This window comes from Stegodyphus dumicola, chromosome 3, assembly GCF_044657685.1.
Source record: "Stegodyphus dumicola isolate Sdum_Otavi_A_Nest chromosome 3, ASM4465768v1".
NCBI lineage: Eukaryota > Metazoa > Arthropoda > Arachnida > Araneae > Eresidae > Stegodyphus > Stegodyphus dumicola.
Window position 1 is genome coordinate 153,967,866 of NC_140770.1, and position 17,160 is coordinate 153,985,025.

Below are 17,160 nucleotides of genomic sequence, written 5' to 3' on the forward strand. Positions count from 1 at the left end.
AATAAATAATAAAGTTAAAAAAAAAAGAAATCTACAATGATAAAATCTTATCGGAAACTTTTATCACCGTATCAAAGAACCGCAGAAGGAGAGGCAGTTGAAGAGACAATCATTTCTACTAACAACTTCGGGTAGTCATTCAAGTATCTTAGTGGATGCCACGATGTTGAAGACGTGAAGCGGTGGTTGACTGTTAACAGGGATCTTCAGCTAAAAACTTTGCCAGTTGAGGACATCATCGGAGCTGTCGCATCGTGGTTTACGATGACGATGTCTCCGATATCGATGGCGATGCGACCTCCGTCATATCACATACAGATGGAGAAAAAGCACTGGAAATGGCTGTATGCTATTTGGAATGACAAACATCGGCCTCCTCTATTTATGCGAAACTACTTTAAAAAATGGCGAAATTATGGAGAGAGCTGCCGAATTTGCAGCCTTCAGAAAAAAAAAATTACTTAATTCTTTAAACATTCCTACTAACGGTATGTAAAACTTTTGTAATAAATTGACACATTTAATGAATGCTTACTTAACTATAAAAGTTAACTGTTATGATACTTACATAGCTTTCGCAAATCAATCATTCTCTGTGCCCGTGAAAGGCTGAACAACCCCCGCAACGTTTTACTAGGGCGAAACTTTGTGCAAGTGTCTCCTTGATCTAAGGCTATCAAAAAAAGCAAAATTCCTTTAAAGCAAGGCAAATCCTGAGAGAAAATTTGTTTTTGGTGACCAAAAACTTTATTTCCTTTTTATTCGTGTATTTTTTTTTATTATTTTCTAAGAATTTAGCAGTTAATTTTCACTTAATGGCTTTCTTTTAAGTATGTCGAATCAAATTTATTGCACTTGTAAAGCATTGTTTATAAATAATTAGGAAAATTAGAATTCACGTAAACGAGTCATTTTTAATTTTATTTAAGATATACATACAGTAATTATTGTTACATTTGCTGCCAATATCAGCTTTTAAATTTGAGAAATTTCCAGCAGAAGATTTAATAGCAACGCGTCTACGGCTATAAAGACAACATAAATGATTAACGTCATTTCTTACGTATAGAACTTTCATATTGCTCGGATTTTCGCCTGGAGATTAATGCGTTATTGCTCCAACCGTAACGCATTTTATTTCGCTTTCTGTAAACAATATCAGTTTTCGAGGAAACGAATTAGGGATGCCGTTCGGCTATTCTTTGTGCAGTTTTGAAAATTAATGTCGTCGTAAGATAATAACACTAAAACATCGTAAAACACTGCCGACAATAAACGGAACGGCAAAACAGATTTTCTGTCTTTGCGATCAAAAACAAACAAGCAATCAGTTACCGAGCTCCATTTGCTATCATAAGCTTTCCCGTGGACTATATATTGCCTGCCATTTTCTCAGCTGAGCTTATTAGGTCATTAAATTCGAATTACAGTGAAATTCCTCACGTTTTTCTTTCCATTGATTCTCAGACGATTTTGCTTGTAAAAACAGTTTATTCTTTATCTTTAGATAAACTTCCACTTCATTACGGAATTGATCCGCCTATGGACGTTTATTTTTGTACCTGTTTATTTTTAATACTTTGAGAATTTTATCGCACATAACGAACAAGAAAAGCAAAAGTTTTATTTATTTATTTACTTTTAATGCTATGGTTTTAAATAGAAAGCATTAAAAGTAAATAAATAAATAAAATTCTTTATCTTGAGCTTTTTACATTTTCGGAGGCTTATTTTAAGCGGTTAGAGAATTATATATATATTTATTTTCTTTTTACTAAGAAAGAAGTAGATAAAAGTAAAAAGAAAAATTTTTGCTTTTTTTTATCCTTCCAATCGCTAACTGTATTTTAAGAAAGTTATCGGAATTATATTAAGTTTGAATGCATTTTTAATAAACTTGTAAGTACACGCCTGAATATTTTTTATTTTCTTTAATGTAGTCTTTAGTGTCTCGGTGTTGTATTTTCTTCGTTCAGATCTGGGAAAATGTTTGAGTAATAATTAAAAGGAAATCGGATTTTATGCGATGACTGTACGTGGTATTTCTTAAATAAAAGTACATAAAATGTCCCTTTAGATAAAAGTGCATGAAATTGTATGCAGTACTTTCACATAATGTGCCTGAAAATGAGTGCAATAATAGGCTGTTGATTTCTATTGCAGTTAGATTAACTATTAAAAAAATTTCGTAATGTTCGTTAATTTGTGGGATTCATTCTTTTTTCAGTTCTTTTGGAAATTGTTTCAAAAAAATGAACTGTAGGGATATTAGAGTTTTTTGAAGCAGGAGTACATGAAAAATGAGCGATGCCCTCGCCGGGACTTAAACCTGGACTTCCCGAATACACGCCGAGTGTGCTACCATTACACCACGAAGGATGCTGGAAGGAGGAAGAAAATACCTTGCATAACTAAGTTTTAAAAATAGAGATAAAGGAAGTAAGAATGAGAGGGGATAGGACAACGAAAAAGTCTTTTGAATTAATATTCTGATGTCGCATGTATTGGCCGAGTAAAAAATTCCTAATATCTTCTCAAACTATGCCGCAAAGTAGCTGAAGATGCTGTAAATAAGTTATACACTTTATGTGCGATGCAGTTACACATTTATTGTGCAAAAAACCATTAATTTAATTTACTGCAGTTGTTGGTATCAGCCTCATCAGTTAGGTGGCCTCGAAGATAAGGCACAACCACTGGATGTAAGATGTCAGAAATGTACCCATCTGCGTTTAAATTACTGTCGATCCGAACTAGAGATGTGCGTGTCGTGTACACAATGGCTGCCCAAACCATCGCACAAAGTGCAGGTCCCCTATGCCAATATCGAATGCAAGCAGGCGATATGCGATCTCCTCGGACCCTTAGACATGTATAAGGACATCAGAATACTGCACGTAGAACCGGAACTCGTTTGAAAAGGCGACATTGTGCCACTCCTGACCTAGCTTTGACATCTGGCGGCTAGGAGTTGCTGTCTCTCTCTGTCCTGCATTGTCAAGGGAAGCCGAAGTAATGGTCACCCTGCTGATAGTCGACGCTGCTGCAAACGTCGACTCACCTTACGAGCAGATGAAAGCATGCCAATTTCCTGACTAATGGTCCGTGATGTGGTCGTACGGTTTTGCAGGTATGACCTCATAATATATCTGTCTTCTCTGGCGTTAATCATGGGAGGGCGTTGAAATCCTGCATGCCGTTCAGTATGAGCCTCAGCAATCCATTGATTCCATATTCGCGTGACAGTGGCTGAGTGTCGACCAGTGCGACCCGCAATAATCTACACTTTCGGTAAGTAACGATCCTACCTCTATCGAATTTGAAACTTGCTGGTAAGCATTTCCTCTTCTTATTCGAGACATAACAAGATATTTTGAGCAAACTCCAACCTTACAAAGCGCTTTCCGAATGAGAAATCCACTTTTCTTTAATGCAGTACTTCAGACATCTTTTCACAACTTTTCTTTAATGCAGTACTTCAGACATCGTTTATCCCTCCGTCGTTTAAATGCGCTAAAATACTAATCATTTGCATATCCCAACTTCTTTTCATGTGATTTTGACGTTCATCAGATCATTCCTTCCTGGTGTTACAGTTTTAATGGCCAGCAGTGTAATTAATTTCAGTTCTTTACTTTTGGTTTACGCAATAAATGCTAGCTGGTTCTGTAAGCACGAGCAGCGAGTTCTAATAATCTACTGATTGTAATAAAAGGATCTTTTATACCCTTTCACGTCTATGTTGTCCTTTGCAAGACATAGTGATAAGTCGTTTATCTCTTCCAGAGTCTAGGTAAGACTCTATAAGGCTTAAAATAACTTACATTATTTTAGATATGATATGAATCCTAATTTTGCTTCAATTCGAATCGTAAAATGAATCTTATTTACTCAAATTCAAATCCTTGAAATTTTTCATATAAGAAAAGTTTAAATTAAAATAAAAAAAATTACTTAAAATTCTTTATTTAAAACAAACATAAAAATCTGAGTTTTATTAAAAAAAATTAAGAAAACAGTTTTAAAAATACATCTGTGTTTTTAAGAGGGAAAAGGGAAGTTTAGTGAAAGAAGTTCATAATTAAAAATTTTGTGTCTAAGGATTCTTTTTTCAATATAATTTGACAAAATATATTTCAGTTAATTTCTTTTTACACTTTCTGTAATTTTTTTAAGTCAAAAGAGTGGAATATTCTGAATTATTTCAAGAATTAAAATTGACAAACATAAAACATGGAACATCGAAATTTCACTCCAAAAATGCAGGAATATGGAGCTCAGAACATCTGCAGAATAAAATTAATAATGCGGGTCAATTTAAATTCTCTTCTTTTAAAAAAAATTATTTTATAAAAAATTTATTTTAATAAAATAAAAAATATTATTTTATTCCCTTCTTTTTTAAAAAAATTTTTCGTTTAGACGTCAATAAAAATAATCTTTTCGAAGTTTAAGATGAAATGTTTAACACGTTTTCAAAATTAAAATCTGAAAGATTCAAATAATGGGAAAACTGTGAAGATTAGAGTTTTCGAATGACGAACATAATTTTTTTAAAGATTTCTGATTGAATGTTATATGCCTACTTAATTTAATTTTGACTAAATTTTCAACCTTTCTTTTCCTTTTTACTCAGGTATAAGCAGGCATATGGCAGCTGGCAGTGTTGCAGTGGGTTGCGAGACTCCTTCAGATCCTCCGCCTCCTTACAACGAGGCAAATCCTGCGAACGCTGGAGGGGAAATGATACATGGAAGTTCACCTACACCAACCAGGTACATAACTTCAGATCTGTGATATTCAAATACATATGATATTTAAAAACAACTGGAATATCGACATTACAAGTTAGCATTTCAAATCATGAATTGTGCTGCTAGATGTTGAGAGCTACGGATATCTTGCACTATTATTATATCTTGCACAAAAGTGGCATCCTGCCATTTTTGGTGACCTGCAACCATAAAGAACAAAGAATGTGAGTGAAGTGTTTTATGTTACTGGTGGTGGCGGTGGTAGTAAGGACAACTGCGGTTGAGATCGTTGTTATGCATTGCAAAATCTTTACCCAAATTACTTTTAATAAATCACTAGTGTACGAGTGGTTTTCGAGGCACAAAAACGGCGGCATTTCAATTGAGGACCGCTACCACTTCTAAATTCACTTGTGAGCGGAACTAAAACATTGAGGTAATGTGACAAATGCTACGAATGAAGGTTGTTGAGATACCATTTTTCAGCTTTCTAAAGAAACATTCTCTATCCGACACTTCTAGGGAAAAATATCATGGTGCATTTTATAACACTGTTCCTAATAACTAAATCTTCTTCTTACTCAGTCTAACTTTTTCATATTTCCGTAGATAAATCAACGTCTCAAGACGTGATTAGGGAAAAAAGCAATTACGTGCTGTAGATTAAGTGCCGTGAAATCGCTCATATGCATAATTAAGAAAATTTTCAAATTATGTCTATTTTCACGAAGAGTATTACACCAAAGGTACGAATTATACCGCCGAAGAATTATACAAATATTTAGAGTCGAATATTTATGCATACATGTGCGTGTCTGTAGAACTGTGATTGTGGAGGGGATATTTGCGCACGAGGGGTTTTGGGCGATTTTTGCGCTCGTTCTCCTTCACGAAATTCGCCGTGTTTCTCGCAAGAGTTGGTTGAATTTTATAAAGGTATGAGATAAAATGAGTAGCTGCGAACGGATGGAGGACGGAATGAGATTGAGGATTGACGATAAATTAAAGTAGGCCAATCAAGTAGCTATAGAGCTCAGTATGACGCCCAGTGTTGTCTACAATCTGTGGAAACAGTTTTAGGATACTGGATCCATATCGAGAAGACCTGGGAAGACAAGATTTACTGCTCTTGGACAAGGTCTATCAATACCCAGTTGATGAATGAGGATCGTTGTTTGGCAATTTCAACGCGGCGACACACGATTCCTACAGTTTCACAGCTCAGTGAGCTTTATGCTGCTACTTAGAACCTAGTTTCACGCTCTACAGTTGCCCGAAGGCTTCCTCACATAGGGCTGTACGCCATTTTTGCGCTATTTGCGTTCCGCTTAGCGCAGCACACAAGAAAAAGCATTTAACATGCGCCTTGGATCCGATTTTAGTGGAACACCATGCATTTTACAGATCAGTCAAGATTCATACTGGACACTGATTCTCGGGAAACCTGTATCTGAAGAGAATCTGGAACACGATAGCATCCCTTCCTCATTGGGAAAAGCGATCTTTACAATGGTACATGTGTAATGGTTTGGGGAAGCATTATGTTCGATGGCCGCACACCCCTGCATGTGCTTATCAAAGGTTTTCTGACTGCTGTGAGATATAGAGAGGTGATGTTAGAACTCTATGTTTGATTTTTCAGAGGCGCAAATTGTCCCGGGTTCCTGATATTGGACGAGAACGCTCGTCCATATAGAGCTCAGCTGGTCACGATTACCTGGAAAGTAAGCAAAGTAAGCATATTCGCCGCATGGATTGGTCAGTTACATCTCCTGACAATAATCCTATAGTACATGTCTGAGACGATCTTGGTAGGGCAATTCCATCTCGCCATCCTCTTCCGAAAGCCTTCCCGAAGTTTAAAACTACCTTGCTGCAGGTGTGAATTTGAGGTAGCTCAGCACTATAAGTTTGACTGATAATCATAAAATGGCTCTTGAATGGTAAATCTCTTTCTCTATTGCAAATGTACACTCACTTCCAAAAGTTAAGCACGAAGATGTAAAATGCAAAAAAATCAACAAATACTGCTTTGATTGACACAAAATTCGGCAGGAAAGTAGCATATAAATTTATGCATAAAACAAAATCAATAATTATATACAGAAATGAAAACAATATTAAATTTCAGATAATGACATACTGGAGACTTAAACAGAATTATGTATAAAGTGAAAATAAACAGCATAAAATGAAAAAAGGACATTAATAGGGTATGTGATCCCCCCTTATCTGTATACAAAGTTTGCACCTTGTGACCATGCTTTCAATTAGGTGGTCAACCACCGCAGAATTAAGCAATCGCCATTCTTCTTGTAGAGCAGTTTCGAGCTCAATAAGTGTGGTTGGAGGTGGGAAACGTGAAGATACAGCACGGCCGAGAGCATCCCAAAGATTTTCAATGGGATTAAGGTCGGGCGAATATGTTGGTCACGTCATACGCGCAATCCCTTCACTCTCCAGGTAGTCATCGACGATGTCAACTCTATGGGGACGTGCGTTATCGTCGATTAAAACAAAAGTAGGGCCAACTGTTGCAGCGTACAATCTCGCAGTTTGTTCTAGAACTTCATCTCGATACCGGACAGCCATTAAAGAACCCCGTTTAAAGATTTGCAGGTCGGTGCGGTATCCTAATGAAATCCCTGCCCACACCATAATGCTTCCGCCTCGGAATGCGTGATATTCGATGATGTTTTGGGATTGATTGCGTGTTCGTTGTTCCCGCCATATCTTTATACGCTTGTGAATTGGCTCCAGAGCAAATCTTGACTCATCAGTAAACATGACATTGCCCCAGTCAGACACATTCCAATTGACATGTTTCCGGCATCACTGTAATCGTGACCCTCTTGATTGGATGGATAGAGGAACACAAACTTGAGGTACCCAGGCATACAGTCCACTCATGTGTAATCTTCGGCGTACAGTAGCTGCAGATATCGTCTTACCAATCGACGCTTTAACCATAGATGTCACACGTGTGGAGGTCGCTCTGCGATTCCGCTTGGCTACAATAGCAATATATCGATCTTCCGCGAGGGTTGTAACCCTTAGGCGACCGGCTACTGTCTGTGTGGTTTGGAATTGTTTCCATAAACGTGAAATTACAGAATGATGAATGCCGAAGAAAAGAGCAACATCTGTGATCGACTGTCCTGCTTCAATACGCCCCACAACACGCCAGCGCTCAGAAGCTTCCATTCGTCTTCTGGAAGTCATAGAAACACGTATGTCTTGAAAACAAATTGTTCGAAAGTTTTACACACCTTCCATCAGCACTTACAATCAACTTCTGTAAACCTTCATAAAACTGGCTTCTTATAAGACTGCCTTTTTTGCATATTTTTTGACATGAAAGCGCGACTGGCTGTTTCCTAACATATTTTCCATCTACCTCTGCAGCGAATTGCATCCTTTTCAATTCTGATTGGCTTCCGGAAATTAGCATTTTTCTCTCCGTGCTTAACTTTTGGAAGTAAGCGTATATTCATATCAAATTTCATTAAAATCTGTTTATTAGGTTTTCAGAAATTCCACGTAATATGCAAATTCTCTTAATTTTGCATCGTACTTGCTTAATGCATGTGTATGTTACTTGATATGAATGTGTTAATGCATGATTGATATGTTACTTGAAATGAATGTGTTAATGCGTGATTGATATGTTATGCATATGATATGTTATGATTGATATGTTAATGCATGTGTATGTTACTTGATATGTCTGTGTTCCAGAAATGTTTTTATGTTTCCAGCGGTAGGCTAAACGTTGAAAGCGTGCAGCTGTTAAGAACTGTTGAAAGCTGTTAAGAACGCTTTCAAAGGGGCTAAAATGTGTAAGCGTAAAGTAAAATGAAACTTCTTGAAAATAAATCCCGTTATTTTTGGGTACTCCCTTCCGCATCATTTCAAAACAAGAGCTTGTAAATAGGCAGATGAGAAAATAATCAATGTAATAATTAACTCACTACAGCTCAGACGACTTCTTACTTAATTCTTGTATCTGAAGGAATTCAATTTATTAAACTTACGAGCACATATGCCCTCTAGGGTTGTCTTTTTAAGGAAACGTATCTTCTACAGCGTTTAATAATTTCTTTATCACCAAAGCCGATTCCGTTAAGATTATCAAATGAACTAGAAAATGTTTAAACTAAAATAACTGAAAGCTGTAAAAATACTGCGCACTTTTATGCAAAAATCAGGAAAGCTATGCAGATTAATAGAAATGTATATAAAAGTTCCTTTAAGTTAATTAATGCTTCCGATGTTAATTAATTTGATTTATAATAAATGCACCCTTATAATAAAATAGAAGTTCTTAATATAAAACATACATGCACTGCAACATGGTTATGAAAATAACTTACTTTTTTTACTTACGGTAATTAATTAATTGATTAATTGAGCATGTAGAAAGTGCCTCTAGGAAGTATAAGGGCAAAAAATTTGACAAATTCCACCAAATATGCCAAATGTTAATTCACATAAATTAAGACATCAACGTCCTTTTACTGAAAAACCGTCTCCTTACCGAAAGAATTTGTCTATGCTGTTAATCCGTTATGTTTCTATGCTATTATGGATTCAAAAGCTAAGCAAAGAACAGAAATAAAATTTTGCTGTACAACAGGAATTAATACTCATTCTCTTCATACACATTATTTTTAAATGAGTTGCTTACAGAAGAGATTTAGGAAACCTAACAAGAAATTTAAAACGTTATTCGAAAATATGTTTTATGTTCTAATTGAGCAAACACTTACAAAGATTACATGAAAGGCTATGAAAAGGAATGTTGGTTTTTCTTTCAACTTTGGATTTTGCATGAATCTTTGGAATTCTGTACTTGTTTCTACTGTGCAAACTGAAACTGTTTACACGTTTTGCAGATTTTTAACTTCTGACATTGTTCTGTTCATGACAGTCGTAATAATCATATTAAAACGATCTGAATTGTACTTTTTTTATGCAAGCTTGCACAAAATTATCTACCTCTTCTAAAATCGTAAAAGCATATTTCCCAATTTCTTTGTTACTAACTTCCTGAAATTTTCGCTTTGCTTAATTGTTGCTTTTTTACGCCAGTGTAGCAAATGGCGGTACTAGAATAAATATGTTTTCGATCAAGATTTTTCTAACGCATACATAATTCAGAGCAAAATTAAATTTATTTTCATAAGATAAACATTTCAAAGAATTTTGTCAGATGCGATAATGAAAAGCCAATATTGAAATCTGAAGAGTTATTGAGTTTTCTTCTTATGAAAAGACATATACGAGCTATTCAAAAGTCATTAGTAGAAGAATTTATATCTACATAAAGTTTCCAGTTCTTGAGTCTTACAATGATAATTCAAGTGTTGCGAAAATATTTCGGGACTAATTATCTTTTTAACGATTATTCCTATCCTCAATTTAAGAATTAAATTAGACTATCGCAAGCTGAACATTTCATGTCACAATCCAAAGTCTCGAAGAGATTGTCACCAGAATTACGGAAAGTTAATAAAATATTTAAATAGTTTTAAATTCTTAAATTATCAAATTATTATGCTACTTGCTGTTTTAACGTATAAATAATTTTAATGTAAACATTTGCATTTCATTCGCTTACCATAGTATGTTCCTCTAAAATAGGTGCTTCAAAGTCTTCTCACTCTCCCTCAGTTACAATCGTAATGTGTGTCGTCGTCACTGCACACCACGTAACTTCTGCACCCCATTTGAAAACATATTATAAATGAGCGTCCATTCGTGCGCTTTTAACAAAGCCTAATGAAGCCCACTAAACGGAAATGAAATGAGGAAACAGCCACAGCTGTCGTTACCATGGTTAAGAGGAAAGTCGTGTGGAGGAAATTACCCTGAAGTGCCTATTATAAAGCAGAAGACTATAGTTTCAAAACTAATCTCCCCTCCCTCCCCCAGGAAATAAAAAACATAAAAATCATAAAGAACATAAAAATAACGCATTTAAAACGAACTGTTAACTACAACAGTGCCAAATAATAAATAAAAATTTTCTGTGATAATATTTTATCATCAGTTTATCGCCACTTGGAGATTTCTACGTTTCTTTAATAAAGAAAAATTTAAATATTCAAAAAGCAATTGTGCATTTATTTTACGAGAGCACTTCGCGAAATCCGCAATAAATATGCCTCTTAAATAGAAGTACACTGCGAAAAAAAAGGGGGGCGAGGGGCGACAGTTCTATATCTCCCGTTCTACTGCACCGATTGACGTAATTCAACTTGCGTTTTTCATGTCTTAAAAGCGCGACTTAGGATACGCATTAGATTTGTATATAGCATCGTTCTAATATAGGTATTTTGACACAGTATCGGAAATTTTCTGAAATGACATGCCAATTTTTTTACATATTTCAATTCTACGACTCCGCCAAACTACCAAGTTTTGTAAAAATTGCATGAGTCGTTTTTCAGAAATTAGCTCTCAAAATTTTAGCTCCTCAATGTTAATTGAGTTTGGTATATATTTATTAATATCTCTTTTTTTATTAAACTTATTCGACTCTTCCTTTCACATTTTAAAATTCGGGTTCATTCCAAATAAAATTCGGCCATTTTTTATGATTTATTTTTAAAATTTGTATTTTAAAACCATTTATATAAATTTTTCGAAAAAAACTTTTGTATTATAATCTATAAATTTTTTACCATCATCTTAAAGTAGACGTATTTCTAAGCATACCTGCCAAAAATTACAGTTTTTATTCAAAATTTCTTGGATCTTGGATCATATCTTTACTGCTGGCTTTAGCTACTAGGAGCTCTTACCAATATATTATCATTATACCATAGGCCATAAAGTTAAAAATTTAAGAGCTGTATTTAAAAATACACCGCGCCCGACGGCGAGATCAATAAACGAGAGAACTCACAAAATAAGTTTTGCTAAATTGCATAGCATGGCATATAATGGGTGATTATATCAATGGCGGTGAGAGGCGAAATGAAAGTTTAAGCTTCTGGGTGAGTCTAGAAGAGCAGAAACACGTGATCAGTTTCCGGCATTAAGATTGGTCGAGGAGACAGAGTTCGAAAAATGAAGTTTTTTGTAGTTTTTGGAAATAAATAAAGTTCGAACATAGTAAAAGCAACATCTATCTGTGAATTTAAGAGTCCTATGTCTTTTGAAACACTTGAAAAATCATCTAAACTTGCGAGATAATCATTAAATGAATAGGAAACTGTAAGAGGCGAAAATGAGGCCATGTGGCTCACTAGGGCTAATGAGTGAGAGTAAGCACTTGGTGTTGACCACGAACTTTGATTTTAAAACACACGATACGAAATAGTAAAAATAAAAAGTAAAAGTAAAAATCTTGGCTAAATAAGTAGTAAAACGAAGAATTCATCGATGAAAAATAAAGTCCTAGTAGTAAAATGAAGAATTCATCGATGAAAAATAAAGTCCTAACTTTGCAAAGTTCATCTTTCTTGAAAAGTAACTGAAGAGTAATAGTAAAATAAAATTTTGTACAATATATACACTACCATCACTTCGAATTGTGGTGGATCGTTCGAGGTCTTTTCACTACGTGCTCAATAGTAGGGTCATAGTCTGTAAGTGATTTAATAGCTTCATAGTGAGAATTTCTCATATCGTCAAAGAAGTTGTGTGCAGAAATTAGGATTTGGTTGTGAATTGGGTTGATATCCAGGTCATTGTGAATTTGAGAATTTCGCACGAACCAGGATGCTACGTCAGATTTTGTTTTGAAGAACATTTAATTTTTGTCTGTCTATTTTTCGGGCAGTAGCCCAGGCTGGAACTGCATAGAGGATTATTGGGCGAATAAGTGAGATGTAGATATTTTTCTTGGTACGGAGATTTAACTTAGAGTTTCTTCCAATTAATGAGTAGAGAGCAATGAAAGCAGCGTTAGCCTTATTTGTAACATATTGAATATGATCTTTGAAATTTAGGGTTTTGTCAATATAGACACCTAAGTATTTATAGGAGTTGGCAACAGGAATATCATGGTTATTGAGTCGGATATTTATATTCACTGGTATATTTTTCCTGTATCTGCGAGAGATCAAAATTTCGGAAGATATAGGTGAATTTATATATGGGCGCGTTTTGAAATTGGGCATATTTGTCGAAAGCGGTAAAACATCAAATGTGATTTAGACACTTTGTTAAAATTATTGATAGTAGGAACGATGTGACAACGGAACAACGTGTCTTTTTTCCCGCTCCGGCATAATAGAAGAGAAAGGAAAATTGGTTGCCACATATTCAGAAGTTCGTCAAGGGAATTATTCTTGGAGCAAACTGAAAAAAATGTCCGTAAATTTCGCATCAGATTTTACAAAATTTAATATCTAGGCGTAATTTGAGCCTTAGAATGGAAATATGGGAAACAAATGTTATTTCAGAAAAAAAGTCCGATTTTGTGTCAAAATACCTATGTTAGAACAATGCTATATATAAATGTAATACATATAGCATTATATATATATTACATTTATATATAGCAGTTTATACAGCATTTAGTAGTATTTCTATGTCTTTTGTAATACAGGAAGAGGTATTTTATCCCATTCCTATTGAACAGCTTTCCAAAGTTCACAAAGGGTTGTAAGTTATTTCATATTTAAAAATTGCGTATCAAATATGTTCTTGATAATATGTAAAGTTGATCTCAATATTTTTCTCCACTCTCTTTATTTTAAATTTGCCGTTATATGAAAGACCAGCAATAATCTTCAATCCCTTTGAAAACGTTCTTTAGATTCTTTGAACCATGTTTTAAGGTTTTTTCTTCTCTTTAATGATAATAAATGGATCTCCTATTATGACAGCCTTTTAAATGCATTCAAGATTCATCTACTGTAACAACATTTTTCTATTTTTATCCGGATAAATGTTTCTCATAAAGAATTCTGCAGCGCTTTCTGTACTCGGCTATATGCCGTGAAGAAAGACGATGCACATCATGTTTTTCCGGCCTTTTATGTTTCAAATCAACATAAATTACTTTACAGTTGACACTGAGCATTTTAATGATTTTGCAATTGTCCTTTGACTTAGCGGATTGTCTTTTAGCATTAAGGATCTTACATTTGCAACATTCGAAATATTCCGTTTTTGTGTTGGATACGTATTTGGAACAATTTTTCCACTCGAAGCCAAACTTTGACGTTTCTTTCTTTTCTTTTTGACAATATTACCTATCTTTGCTTTAGATATCGAAATACCATGGCTTTCACTGCGTTTCTTAATATCTAGGTACGAGTAATTTTCTTCGGAAAGAGCGCAAACATAGTCTTCCATCCACTGCTTCTTTAAAAGCGCCATTTTTCGTGAAAACAAAAACTGACAAGTAGCAAACGATAATTTATGCTTTCAAAAATAAAGATGCAGTTAAAAAATAACTTCCAAGCAGATGATTTTTTTTTACAGTAAAGCAAAATCGTCTAAAAAATGTGCGAACAGCCCGTCCGTATATCTGATAAAGATATGGTAGCATATCTTATTAGGGTATATGCTAAAACTATGTTGCAGCATAGTTAAATATAAATAGTTTCTTGAAAAACAGTCATGGTTTTTGTGATATGTAATGTATTGATTAGACCGTTCAATTACTTAAACATTCCTTTCTTCAACAGCTTTGACTTGAGAGCTTCAAGCGGAGGAACTGTCCGTCATTCAACCAATCATCAACAGAGAAGACAAGTGAATAACACGAGCTCCGCGCAAAACAATCTATATTGGTCTACCAAATTCTGATAGAATTTTAAAGAAGCGGCAGAAAATATAGCAATTTCAGATTTGTGTGAATTATATGGATATTTTTCTATGAGAGATGTATGGTTGGGTATCAGTGAAATGTTTTCATTGTGCGGTGCTACAAAGATCACTGAATTTTCGAAATTGACCTTAAAACTCAATAATGAGTGAAGCTGCTGCCAGTCTGAAATCGAGATGTAATTAAAAAAAGATGCAATTTTTATCCTATTCACAAGTGACTTGTAAAGATATTCACTGGAAAATGTTATAATGAAAACAAATGCGTTTTAATGAGATGTTTCCGATTTTTGTTTAGTTATATGTGAAAGAAAATGTCTTAGATATATGTATCTTGTTTTTGGTAATTCATTGTCGTTCAAATGTATAGACTGAATTCATTGTCCATTTCGTTGCTTAAATTATTGTTCATACTTATTCTGATTATGAATTTTATTTTCATCACAGAGTGCTATTGATCCAGAGCGTTAGTAAGTGAGTGTGAAATTCATTTTTTGAGATCGTTCATAAATTCCAGAACGTTAGTATAATTAATGAACGGTCTAGAGTAATCGTAAGTTATTTACTTCATTTGAAAAATTAGAATTTATTTCACATTTTACTAAGGTTTTTTTTTTTTTTGCAGATGACCTATTAGTTTGTGTACAACTTCTAAATTTTCAGAAAATATGAACTAAAATTAAATAACTCGGTCAGTTCCGTCTTATGGACGTCAATCTTTTTGCGTTTTATCCTTTAGAAATATTTTAGTAAATATAACTATACGGACCAGACAAAAATAAATATCATATTTTGTACAAAACTGATTTTTCGGTACTTACGTATTATCGCAACCACCTTAGTAGAAATCGTCAGAGTTTCAGCTTGCGCCAAATTCTGTCAACCATGAACGTGACAAATCTTCAGTTTTAATATCCACCATCGCCATTTTTTCCCCGTTCTTTTAGCTGTATTTCAATTTCAAAACGTTTTTATGTGATTCTTTCTTGTCTAAAACTCGATTTAAAAATATGTACTTATGGGATTTGCTTACAGTAGAAGAAGTTGCGGGAAATGTTTTGCATGAATACAGTATTTTGTAATAAAATCCCTAATTCGAATTTCCTCTCAAACTAATGACCGTGGAATTTCTACTAGAGCAAACGAAACAAAATATAAATAAATATACGCTTATAAATAGTTTATTGATTGTTTTTTGGAATAGTTGAAACGTAAAATATGCATGTAATAAATAAGCTTATAACAAAAAGTCATTATTCTTTTTCTGCCGTAAAATTCACCTAACTACCCTAAAGTGGTCGCGTTACTACGAAAGTACCCATTCTTTTAATTTAAAAATGCAAAACATTAACATTTACCTTATTAAAACATTTTGTGATTAGAACTATATGTCTTTAACAAACGGTTATGAAAATAAGAAACAACTAATCAAGACATTCATAGATGTTTTCTATAAAAATTTTGACTAAAGGCAAAAAACAAACAACAAAATTTCCAGGCTTTAGAATTTATTATAAAGAAATAAGTGAGATTTTCAGTGACGACTTCGGAAAAGATTAAAATTGCATAAGATTAAGTTTTTATATGTCACAGTGTGCTGAAATTATATGTTAATGATTCCCCGTTTTCGTATTGATCCCATTCTGTTGGAGTCAATCATCCGTATTGATCCCATTCTGCTTCGTACTGCTGTTTTGATATTAAATTTTATGTAATTTATTAATTTTATGTAATTATAATAATATATTTTACAACATTAGTTCAAATACTGAAATCGACGATGACATTTTGAGTTGTTCAAGATAGTTTGATATTTATACTTCAAAATTAAATAATAATAATAATAAAATCTTTTTATAATTTGTTTTTTTACTACTGCCATAGAACTCTAACTTACTCTGTATTTATTGTCCATGTTTCGTGCAACATTTCATCTTGCTAAATGGCAACAAATCAAGTGTCAATCATCCTTCTAATACTTGTATCTGATTGCGAGTGAATATATAATATATGTATGTTTTCGTATGTAAAATTGGAAAATTAAATTTATATTATATCAAGATTTGAATTCTCCTTTGTTTCAATTTTATCTCTTTGTATTAAATGTTTCCAAATAAAGCTCTAAATTTTATTAACTCTTAATACAAACCAATTTGAACATTTGAACAGCTGCAATATTATTGCATGTTATATTGCAATACTGTTGCGGGTTAAGTATGAAGATATAGCTCGAGAAGATCGAGAGACAAAGCAAACGCTCCTGAACACAAGAGAAATATTGCAGATCACCGATAGCATATTTCACAAGTGCACATCAGCGTAGCCACTGAGGGAGGGGCTTAGAAAATGGACCAATGACCTTCTGTTGCTCTTGTGAAGCTAAATCTTCGTGCATGTGAGCGTATATTGTTTACATTTTTAATTGCATTTGTTTTGCAGTTATAAATATAGGACGTAATAGTAGAAAATCTGCTTTCGTGCTTTCCTTTTCTGTGTTTAATTAAACACAGAAAAGGAATTGTGTTTAATCACGCATTAATACACAGTCCAGTCACATTAATGTGACCACCACGTACTTTCCATGTCAGAGTTAAATAACCAATCACAGAAGGCAGGTGGC

At 34.0% G+C, this 17,160-nt stretch overlaps 1 protein-coding gene across 7 annotated transcripts in view; it reads left to right on the forward strand.

Annotated features, from left to right (window-relative positions):
- LOC118188177 (uncharacterized) overlaps positions 1-16,602 on the forward strand; it is a 728,837-nt gene extending 712,235 nt beyond the window's left edge. For all 7 annotated transcript variants that reach the window (XM_085813502.1, XM_085813503.1, XM_085813499.1 and 4 more), the window contains 2 exons: positions 4,637-4,775; positions 14,402-16,602. In XM_085813502.1, the coding sequence (XP_085669628.1) occupies positions 4,637-4,775; positions 14,402-14,522 (260 nt within the window). In that variant the 3' untranslated portion in view covers positions 14,523-16,602. The remainder of the gene's footprint in view (positions 1-4,636; positions 4,776-14,401) is intronic.
- Positions 16,603-17,160: the final 558 nt, after the last annotated feature.